At 53.8% G+C, this 10,288-nt stretch overlaps 1 protein-coding gene across 3 annotated transcripts in view; it reads left to right on the top strand.

The window, feature by feature from the left end:
- The window catches only part of CAMTA2 (calmodulin binding transcription activator 2), a 20,661-nt gene that overhangs the window by 465 nt on the left and 9,908 nt on the right, over positions 1–10,288 (top strand). The window contains exons 1-11 of one of the 3 annotated variants that reach the window (XM_011958389.1): positions 1–376; positions 1,038–1,132; positions 1,336–1,439; positions 4,162–4,229; positions 4,313–4,448; positions 5,045–5,116; positions 5,366–5,519; positions 5,838–5,972; positions 6,576–7,513; positions 8,543–8,669; positions 9,982–10,116. In XM_011958389.1, coding sequence (XP_011813779.1) covers positions 372–376; positions 1,038–1,132; positions 1,336–1,439; positions 4,162–4,229; positions 4,313–4,448; positions 5,045–5,116; positions 5,366–5,519; positions 5,838–5,972; positions 6,576–7,513; positions 8,543–8,669; positions 9,982–10,116 — 1,969 coding nt within the window. In that variant the 5' untranslated portion in view covers positions 1–371. The remainder of the gene's footprint in view (positions 377–1,037; positions 1,133–1,335; positions 1,440–4,161; positions 4,230–4,312; positions 4,449–5,044; positions 5,117–5,365; positions 5,520–5,837; positions 5,973–6,575; positions 7,514–8,542; positions 8,670–9,981; positions 10,117–10,288) is intronic. The other 2 variants (XM_011958390.1, XM_011958391.1) reach the window with 2 other exon arrangements.

Genomic DNA, 10,288 nt, shown 5'->3' with positions numbered 1-10,288 from the left:
CTCTGCTCCCGGCTTCTCCAGAACATCCCTCTATGCGGGCGGGACCCTCCCACCTCGAAGGTTCTCCTGGGACCACCACTCCGCCGGGGGGCCGCCCAGAGTGCCAAGCGTCCGATCCGGCGCCGCCCAAGTGCAGCCCAAGGACCCGCTCCCGCTCCGCACCCTGGCAGGCTGCCTAGCCGGGACTGCGCACCTGCGCCCTGGGGCGGAGTCCTTACCCCAACCCCAGCTTCACTGCACACAGTCGAGCCTGACGGGCCTCCTCCCATCTCCATCCTGGACACCTGGCGGAGCCCGTGCTGAGAGCCTCCTCCAGCTCCCATCTGTTCCCCTAGAAGGGCGGGGGGCTCAGGCTGGAGCCAGAGCGGTAGATGGGGTAGGCTAGGCCTGGAGGCCAGGGGAGGAAGAGGCGTTTGGGGAGAGGGAGGTAGAGAGGGCTGTCAGCTGGAGGGCGGGTGGTCCTGAGGGTGGGAATCTGGGTGTCTGGCCTAGATTCTATCAGGTCCTAACCAACCTGGAGGAGAGAATAGGTTAGGCTCAGTTATCAGATCTGCCCTTCCCCCTTGGAAAAATCAAATAGAGAAGGAACTCAGGGCGTGTCTTCTAAAGGCCTAGCTCTCTACCGGAGGTAGAATCTCCTGCCCTGCCCCCAGGATCCTGGCTGTCTCGCCAAACCATCCTCCAAGGACCGGATGGCCTGAGTCCAACCCCCAGGACCTGACCCAGCCATAGCCCCAGTCTGTGCAAAAGCTCAAGCTTTAGGGCCTCTGAGGCCCCAGACCTGCGTGTCTTCTCCCCTCCCCCACCCCAACCCATTTCTTCCTGCTCACTCTTTCTGTCCAGTCTCCTCACTCATATTGACTCCGGCACCGTGTCTGGTTCTCCTTTCTACTGTCACATCACAGTCAGCCCCTCCCTCCCTTTCCTCATCCTCCCCAGATACTATGACCCAGTTCTATACTCACTCCCCACCTCATACGTCTCATCCTGGATTAATGTGGGGGCTTCTGCCATGACCTTGTTCTCTCCCTTCCCAGCACAGACTCCCCCTCCCCCCGGCCCCTCAGGCCGGGGGTGACCTTGCCCCCTGGAACCCTCACCATGAATACCAAGGACACCACCGAGGTTGCTGGTAAGTTCACAAAGCAGGTTCCAAATGTGGCCACAGCCTTGCGTTCTCCCCATGCCTTAGTAGCCCTGTAATTCTTGGATTCCTTGTTCTCCTTAGTGAGGTTTCCGTTCTCCTCAGTGCTCTGTATTGCCTTCAGCCCTTTCCCCTTGGACAGGGATAGCACCGGGGTAGCACACTAAACCCTCCCTTCTAATTCCCTTTAGAAAACAGCCACCACCTGAAGATCTTTCTCCCCAAGAAGCTGCTGGAGTGTCTTCCTCGCTGCCCGCTGCTGCCTCCAGAGAGGCTACGGTGGAATACAAATGAGGTTTTCTAGGGAGGCTGGGGGATGGGGCCCAGCAAGACCTAGTAGGCTGGAGGAGGGTGAGTGGGGGGTCTTTCTGTGTCTCTCCACACTCTTAACTGCAGAGCACCATTCTGAGCTCTTTGGGGATCATAGGAGAGGTATAAAGAACATGGATCTTGGCCAGGCGCGGTGGCTCACGCCTGTAATCCCGGCACTTTGGGAGGCTGAGGCGGGTGGATCACCTGAGGTCAGGAGTTCAAGACCAGCTTGGCCAACATGGTGGAACGCGTCTCTACTATAATTACAAAAAATCAGCCAGGCGTGGTGATGTGCGCCTGTTTTCCCAGCTACTCGGGAGGCTGAGGCGGGGACAATCACTTGAGCCAGGGAGGCGGAGGTTGCAGTGAGCCGAGATCACGCCCCTGCACTCCAGCCTGGGCAACAGAGCGAGACTCTGTCTCAAAAAAAAAAAAAAAAAAAGACATGGCTCTTGTAGGAGCCCTCTTTTTGATGGCATAGCCCCCTGGGTAAAAACAAAAGCTACTGCCAATAAAATATTCCTTACATACTGGGCACTGTGCCGAACACTTGGCCTGCCTTCTCTCGTTTAATCCTCTAAGGATGCTACAGAGCAAGCCCTGTTATTGCTCCTATGTTATTGATGAGGAAACTGATTTACCTCATAGTTTATCTAACTTAGTCCAGAGCCCTTTTTTTTTTTTTTTTTTGAGATGGAGTCTCACTCTTGTTGCCCAGAATGGAGTGCAATGGCGCGGAGATCTCAGCTCACTGCAACCTGCCTCAGCCTCCCAAGTAGCTGGGATTACAGGCGTGTGCCACCATGTTGGTCAGGCTGGTCTCAATCTCCTGACCTCATGACGCGCGTGAGCCACCATGCCTGGCCGGAACCTTTGTTTTTAACCACCACTGATACTGGCTCCTTCTGGAGGGGGCACAGTCCTTGTGTACACACCTTCTGTATTCTGCATATTTCTTAGTGCCTTGTATGTAGTTGGTTGTTAATATTTATCAATTTGATGTCAGAAGAGAACTGTCAGTAAAAGGGTGTGCGTATGTGTGTATGTGTGATTGTTGTAAGTGCTATAGAGCCTTTAGGAAGGGCTGGTGTGGTCAGCAGGGCTTCATGGAGCATCTGAAAAGGGGTTTGGTTTATGGAATGGCTAGGATTTCCAGACACGGAGAGGTGTGCACATGGTACCTGCCTTGTAGGGCACTAACATGCAGGAGGTAACTGTTAAAGCATGTTCAGGAAGGAATCAATGGACCCATCTGGCAGGAATTGTAGGAGCAATATGGGTAAATAGTGGGCACAGTGAAAGTTTGATCCCTTGTTGGGGAGAACCTTGGAGTCAGGCTAAAGAATCTGAAATTCCTGCCAGGCACAGTGGCTCACGCCTGTAATCCCAGCACTTTGGGAGGCCAAGGCAGGCGGATCATGAGGTCAGGCGATCCAGACCAGCCTGGCTAACACGGTGAAACCCCGTCTCTACTAAAAATACAAAAAATTAGCCAGGCGTAGTGGCGGGTGCCTGTAGTCCCAGCTACTCGGGAGGCTGAGGCAGGAGAGTGGTGTGAACCCAGGAGGCAGAGCTTAGTGAGCTGAGATCGTGCCACTGCACTCCAGCCTGGGCGACAGAGTGAGACTCTGTCTCAATCAATCAATCAATCAATCAATAAAAGAATCTGAAATTCCTGGTAGTGTCAAACTACTGAAATTTTTTGTTAGGAAGGGGCACAGAGGCCAAGCATGGTGGCTCATGCCTATAATCCCAGCACTTTGGGAGGCTGAGGTAGGCGGATCACCTGAGGTCACGAGTTCGAGATCAGCCTGGCCAACATGGTGAAACCCCTGTTTCTACTAAAAAAACAAAAATTAGCCAGACATGGTGGCAAGTGCCTGTAGTCTCAGCTACTCGGGAGGCTGAGGTGGGAGAATCACTTGAACCTGGGGGGTGGAGGTTTCAGTGAGCCGAGATCACTCCAGCCTGGATGACAGAGTGAGACTCTGCCTCAAAAAAAAAAAAAAAAAAAAGGCTGGGCGTGGTGGCTCACATCTGTAATCCCAGCACTTTGGGAGGCCAAGGCGGGTGGATCACCTGAGGTTGGAAGTTCGAGATCAGCCTGAGCAATGTGGAGAAACCCCATCTCTACTAAGGCAGCAGGGTGGGGATAGAGCTCCAAGGGGAGAGTAGAAACAGGGCTCTTCTAAACAAAACAAAACAAAACAAAACAAACAACAAAATTACCCAGGTATGGTGGCGCATGGCTATAATCCCAGCTACTTGGGAGGCTGAGGCAGGAGAACTGCTCGAACCTGGGAGGCAGAGGTTGCAGTGAGCTGAGATCGCGCCATTGCACTCCAGCCTGGGCAACACGAGTGAAACTCCATCTCAAAAGAAAAAAAAAAAGCAAGAGGCACAGAAATGAGATTTTTGGAGGGTAAAATAATTCACAGTATGATGAATGGACGATGAAGAATGTGGGCCTGCCCCCAAGATAAAGGCCCCAGGTGGGAGTAAGGGAAGGATAAAATGTTAGACTTTTGTCTTAGGACAAAAGAGGGGTTCTTAGGAGGGCAGTGGGTCTTGCTGGGTCCAGATACCTAGAAGCATCCTCCACTAGCTGCCACAATTCAGCAGAGAGCGAGACACTGACAGGATGACCAAGAGGCCAGGCTGAGACCATGAAGGAGACACCCACCTGAGTGCCTACTCTTCTACAGGAGATTGCATCCTACCTGATCACCTTTGAGAAGCATGATGAGTGGCTGTCTTGTGCCCCAAAGACAAGGTGAGAAAGTTTGAGAACGTGGGGGAGTGGCAGGGGTTCTGGGTTCTCTTCACAGAATTCCAGGGCAGCCCTTCCCTTCACAGGCCTCAGAATGGCTCCATCATCCTCTACAATCGCAAGAAGGTGAAATACCGGAAGGACGGCTACCTCTGGAAGAAGCGGAAGGATGGGAAGACCACCCGAGAGGACCACATGAAGCTGAAGGTCCAGGGCATGGAGGTAAGAGAGTCAGACCTTCAGCTCATCTTCCCGAGCCTGCCCTCCTCCACCCTTAGCTGGACTCTCGCCCTACCAGGGCTTGGTGGCATTGTCCACCTCAGCCCCCTCCCAGTTACTCTTCCCTTCTCACTCACTTTGGGTCGGCTGACATTGCTCTGGCCACGCTCCACTTCCCATTTCCCTCCACGACTCAACTCTCCAGGCCGTAGGCCATGCCTGCCTTCCAGAACCCTGATGCCCAGGCCCCTCACTGCTCTTGTGTTTCCCTCAGGGATCCCAGCAGTGATGCTCTCAGCACAGGTTTCTCTTCCCCAGATCATTGCCCCTCATCTCCGATACCTTCTTGCTCTGCCCTCTGGTTGCTAGATAGTCCCATATCTCAAATCTGGTCCTCGCTGTAAGGCCCCAGCCCCACTGCTCATCTATGACTCAGGGCTGCTGGGCTTCAAAAGGGACGGGGACTAGGTGGGGGCGAGGGTGGGGGAAGGGTTGAAGAGGAACTGGTGGAAAGATTGGGATTCCTGCAAAGGGACTGAACAGAGGAAGAGTTGGGGAGCAGACTAGCCCTCCCCCCACCCCAGCCTGTCTCCTGGCAGTGTCTCTATGGCTGCTACGTTCACTCTTCCATCGTCCCCACATTCCATCGGCGCTGCTACTGGCTGCTCCAGGTAAGGACGGAAGAGCCCAGGGAGCCACACTCTTCCTGGTTTTTTGAGGGTCTGAAAGAAGGAAGTGAAAGGATAACTAAGTTCTGAGTGAGGAAAGGAGCCTGGGAAGAAGAGAAAGGGGCTTGGGGATGGAGAGAGTCAGAAATTGGGGGTGAGGTTAGGAGGGTGCCCAGGAAGAAGTGAGGATTAGGAAGCTGAGCCCCTGGACCTCAGGACCCCATGGCTCTGTGTGTCCCCTTATGCTCTCAGAACCCTGACATCGTCCTTGTGCACTACCTGAACGTCCCAGCCCTGGAGGACTGTGGAAAGGGCTGCAGCCCCATCTTTTGTTCCATCAGCAGCGACCGTCGAGAGTGGCTGAAGTGGTCCCGGGAGGAGTTGTTGGGACAGCTGAAGCCCATGTGTAAGGCAGCAGGGTGGGGATAGAGCTCCAAGGGGAGAGTAGAAACAGGGCTCCCAGAGGGGCCATGGTTCTGGACCCAAAGCCTGAGGGCTGATCGTCTCCCTCCAAGCTGGGAGGGTGCTAGGATTCCTGGCGTGTTCTCAGGTATTAGAATACGGAGAAAGGACTAAAGCGACATGTCTGAGCAGTCTTGAGGCTGCTGGCCTCTGTTCACCTGGCCAGAAGTCTTGAAGCGTGTCAGGTGCTTGGAGGAGCCATCAAGGTACTCTGGGGCCTGTTTCGTGGGGGTCCCACAGCACTTCCCCCTAACTTCTCTAGTTCATGGCATCAAGTGGAGCTGTGGGAATGGAACAGAGGAGTTCTCTGTAGAACAGCTGGTGCAGCAGATTTTGGACACCCACCCAACCAAGCCTGCGCCCCGAACCCACGCCTGCCTCTGCAGTGGGGGACTTGGTAAGTTACTCCCTGACCTTTTGGCTGTCTTCCCACCTAGCCACCCTGCTCTTACGCAAGCCAGGGGGATATCCGTCTTGATGGGATTTGCATGCTGATTTGCAAGTCTTTTGCATGTCCCAGAAAGATGGGCCAGATGAACAGAGATGTCCCATCTGGGTGCACACTGGCTGCAGCCTCGCACTCAGCTGTCCTGGCAGCCTCTGCCCTTCCTGTCTTCTACTTTCAGCAATCCCTGTCCCCTCAGCACCACCAAGGACACTCAGCCTTAGCCTTCCTCCTGGTTGGCACCCCCTTGGTTCTGTTCTTTTTTCCTTTTCCTATGCCTTTACCTTTGGCTTTTAGCTACTCTCCCAAGCCCTCAGTTCTCCTCTGCAGTGTTCCTCTGGTTCTGCTTGTTCTGGGGGGAAACAGAGAGGGGGAGGGGCAATAAAGGGTAGGGGTAGAGAACAGACATTTCTGATGCCTCCCAGTGGCTACAATCAGTATTACACCTCTGGTTTATAGGGACGTCCCAGGAAATACTTCTGAGGGCTTCAAGGTAGAGAAGGGTGCGGAATGATGTGTCTTACCTTCTCTCCTTCCTACTCCTCTCCACTCCAGGTTCTGGGAGCCTTACCCACAAATGCAGCAGCACGAAACACCGCATCATCTCTCCCAAAGTGGAGCCCCGAGCTTTAACCCTGACCTCTATCCCCCACACTCACCCCCCAGAGCCTCCTCCACTGATAGCCCCACTTCCCCCAGAGCTCCCTAAGGCACACACCTCCCCATCTTCTTCCTCTTCTTCCTCCTCATCGGGTTTTGCAGAGTCCCTGGAAATCAGACCTAGCCCACCCACTTCTCGAGGGGGTTCTTCAAGAGGAGGCACAGCTATCCTCCTCCTGACAGGACTGGAGCAGCGGGCTGGGGGCTTGACGCCCACCAGGCACTTGGCTCCCCAGGCTGATCCTAGGCCTTCCATGAGTTTGGCAGTGGTTGTAGGCACTGAGCCGTCTGCCCCACCAGCTCCTCCCAGTCCTGCCTTTGACCCTGATCGTTTTCTCAACAGCCCCCAGAGGGGCCAGACATATGGAGGGGGGCAGGGAGTAAGCCCAGACTTCCCCGAGGCAGAGGCCGCTCATACCCCCTGTTCTGCCCTAGAGCCTGCTGCTGCCCTGGAGCCCCAGGCAGCTGCTCGGGGTCCCCCCCCACAGTCGGGAGCAGGTGGGAGAAGAGGAAACTGCTTCTTCATCCAAGATGATGACAGTGGGGAGGAGCTCAAGGGTCAGGGGGCTGCCCCACCCATACCTTCACCCCCTCCCTCACCCCCACCCTCACCTGCCCCCTTGGAGCCATCAAGCAGGGTAGGAAGAGGAGAGGCCTTGTTTGGAGGACCTGTTGGGGCCAGCGAACTGGAGCCCTTCAGTCTTTCATCATTCCCAGACCTTATGGGAGAACTCATCAGTGAGGAAGCTGCAAGCATCCCTGCTCCAACCCCCCAGCTCTCTCCTGCTCTTAGCACCATCACAGACTTCTCCCCAGAGTGGTCCTACCCAGAGGTGAGGCTCAGGCTGATCTCCTCCCTTCTCCCTCCCGTTTGTTTTCTGACTGCCCAAAACAAATTGTATTAATGCTTACCCCGTGGTCTGTGACCTAGTTTCCCTCAGTTTTCATGGCTTCTGAGGCTTCTTAGTTCTCTACCCAATCCCTGTCTTGTTTTGTGTGTTTTTTTTTTCTTTTTGAGATCTTTTTGTGTTTTTCTTTTTGAGTCTCACCCTGTCGCCCAGGATGGAGTGCAATGGCATGATCTCGGCTTACTGCAACCTCCACCACCTGGGTTCAAATGATTTTCCTGCCTCAGCCTCCTGAGTAGCTGGGATTACAGGTGCCCACCACCCTGCCTGGCTAATTTTTGTATTTTTAGTAGAGACGGGGTTTCACCATGTTGGCCAGGCTGCTCTCGAACGCCTGACCTCAGGTGATCGCCTGTCTTGGCCTCCCAAAGTGCTGGGATCACAGGCGTGAGCCACTGCGCCTGGGCGCCAATCTCTTTTTTACGTAGAGTGAAGCTGCTTTCCTGTTTCCAGAGTCCTCAGCAACTTAACCTTTTTTCTCCTGGGACCTCATTCCCTTCCTGACTGTTTTCAGGGGTAGGGAACTGGGGCTGTGCAGCCTGGAGAAGAAAAGAAAGATCAGGGATGTGATTGCAGACTTTGAGTAGCTGAAAGACTGTCTTCAGCAGTGCAGAAGTTCTGTTTTCTGCTGCCTTTGAGAGGGAAAGGAGGAACTGCAGTGGGGGTGAATTAGACCAAGAACAGAACTTCCTTCTGGTGACAGCTCTGTGGTAGCTTTGGGGGAGGCCCTGAATTCCCAGTTGCTGGCAGATTCAGGTAGAGACCAGGCAACCCCTTAGCAGGAATGTTGGGGAGGGATAGACTAACTGACCTCACCCCACTGGGTCCTGTCTATCCCTGTACCCCCAGGCTCTAGCACAGGACCTGCCAAACCCTATAAGGGTCTAAATACATGAATGAGGGAGTGGATGAACGCCCACCTCCAGTCACATGGTCTCTGACTTCTGTCTGCAGGGTGGGGTCAAGGTGCTCATCACAGGTCCTTGGACCGAGGCCGCCGAGCATTACTCCTGTGTCTTTGATCACATCGCAGTACCAGCCTCACTTGTCCAGCCTGGTGTCTTACGCTGCTACTGTCCCGGTATGAGGATTGGGAACTGTAGGGGGAGGGACTGACGTGGGCAGTTAGGATAGATCAGGACCTCCAGGCTTCCAGAAAGCACTGGGAAGGAATGGATTGTTTTGAGAGCACAAGGACTTCATGCAGTCCTGAGGTTGAGCCCCATGCTCTCCCAGCAGGCCGAAGAGCCTGGACTTAGGTGTCAGATCTAGGTTCTGGTCCAAGAAATCTACTCCTTAGCTAACCAGTGACGTCAGATAACTCTGATCCTTCCTGAGGTCCTTGGCCTCCCCTCCTGTAGGGTTAGGCATTGACCAAAGGGATTTCTAATGTCCGTCCAGGCTTTCTGGCCTAGTTAGAGCCAGAGTGTCTCACTCCACCCCCCGGGGGAAGGAGAAAGAAGACATGTGGGTGTCCTCTAACCAGTCTTGGGACTGAAGGACATTGGCTTTTAGAACTGTGGTGTCCAGTATGGTAGCCATTAGCCACATGAGCCTATTTAATTAAAGCTAAAGAATACTTAAAATGGACTTCCCCAGTCTCACTGACCACATTCCAAGTGCCCAGTAGCCACACGTGGCTGTTGTTACCCTGTTGGATAGTGACGACATAGAACATTTTTGTCACTGCAGAAATGTTCTTTTGGACAGCACTGGTCTAGACTTCATTGCCAAGGTTCATCTCTGCCCTTTTGCCACCAGCCTTGCCCTTACCCTACACTCAAAAATCAGCCTTACTAGGGGACCTCAAGGACCACCAAAGTGACAGGTTGGCAGCTTTGCTGTCTGTGAGTGTGTTTGCCCCCAGTCTCTACAGCGGCATCCAGCATGTGTGGATGGAAAGGGGATGAGACCAGAGAATCTGGGGACTGGGAGAAAAAGTCTCAGCACCTGCTCTTAGGATCAGGGCCTGCTGCTTCCATCCTTATGGCCACTGGACACGGTTTATGAGCAGCGAGCTCCCCTTTCCTCCATCTCAGTAACAAGCTCATAACTTCTGGACTCTGATCCAGGGATCAAGAGGATTTTCCAACATCAAATTGTTCATAATTAGTCTCTTGACGCTCAGTTTCCAAACCTTCTTACTGAATAACAAATATCTTCAACTACAGGGTCTAGAATCGAAGGGCTCTCTGGCCCATAGTATGTATTAAGTTCTCAAACAAATGGACTCCCTTCCCAGTTAGTGCCAAGGCCACTGTAGCCAGGGGCCTCTTGGCCCACAGCAGGACAGTACGGGAAATGGCTATGGACTAATTGTCTGTGGCTGACCCAGGTAGCCAGAGAAGGAGCCAGGCAAAGAGAGCCCTTCTCGCTGATCCTGCCCTCTCCAGCCCATGAGGTAGGGCTGGTGTCTTTGCAGGTGGCAGGGCGGGAGGGGCCCCTTTCTGCTTCTGTGCTCTTTGAGTATCGAGCCCGCCGATTCCTGTCTCTGCCTAGTACTCAACTTGACTGGCTGTCACTGGACGGTGAGTACCTAGCCCTCTGACCCCAAGTATCGGGCCCGTAGCCTTTGAGCATGACATGCTCCTAGACCCCTCAGGGTTCAGGCGACCACCACTGAGCCCCAACTTTACCATTCTTTTTTTTTTTTCAATTCCTGTTTCATTAGTGATTTCTCTCTCTTTTTTTTTTTTTTTT

Source organism: Colobus angolensis, unplaced genomic scaffold (assembly GCF_000951035.1).
Source record: "Colobus angolensis palliatus isolate OR3802 unplaced genomic scaffold, Cang.pa_1.0 Scaffold47, whole genome shotgun sequence".
Classification (NCBI taxonomy): domain Eukaryota; kingdom Metazoa; phylum Chordata; class Mammalia; order Primates; family Cercopithecidae; genus Colobus; species Colobus angolensis.
Note: the sequence above shows the minus strand (reverse complement) of the source record. Positions and strands in the feature narration are given on the sequence as shown.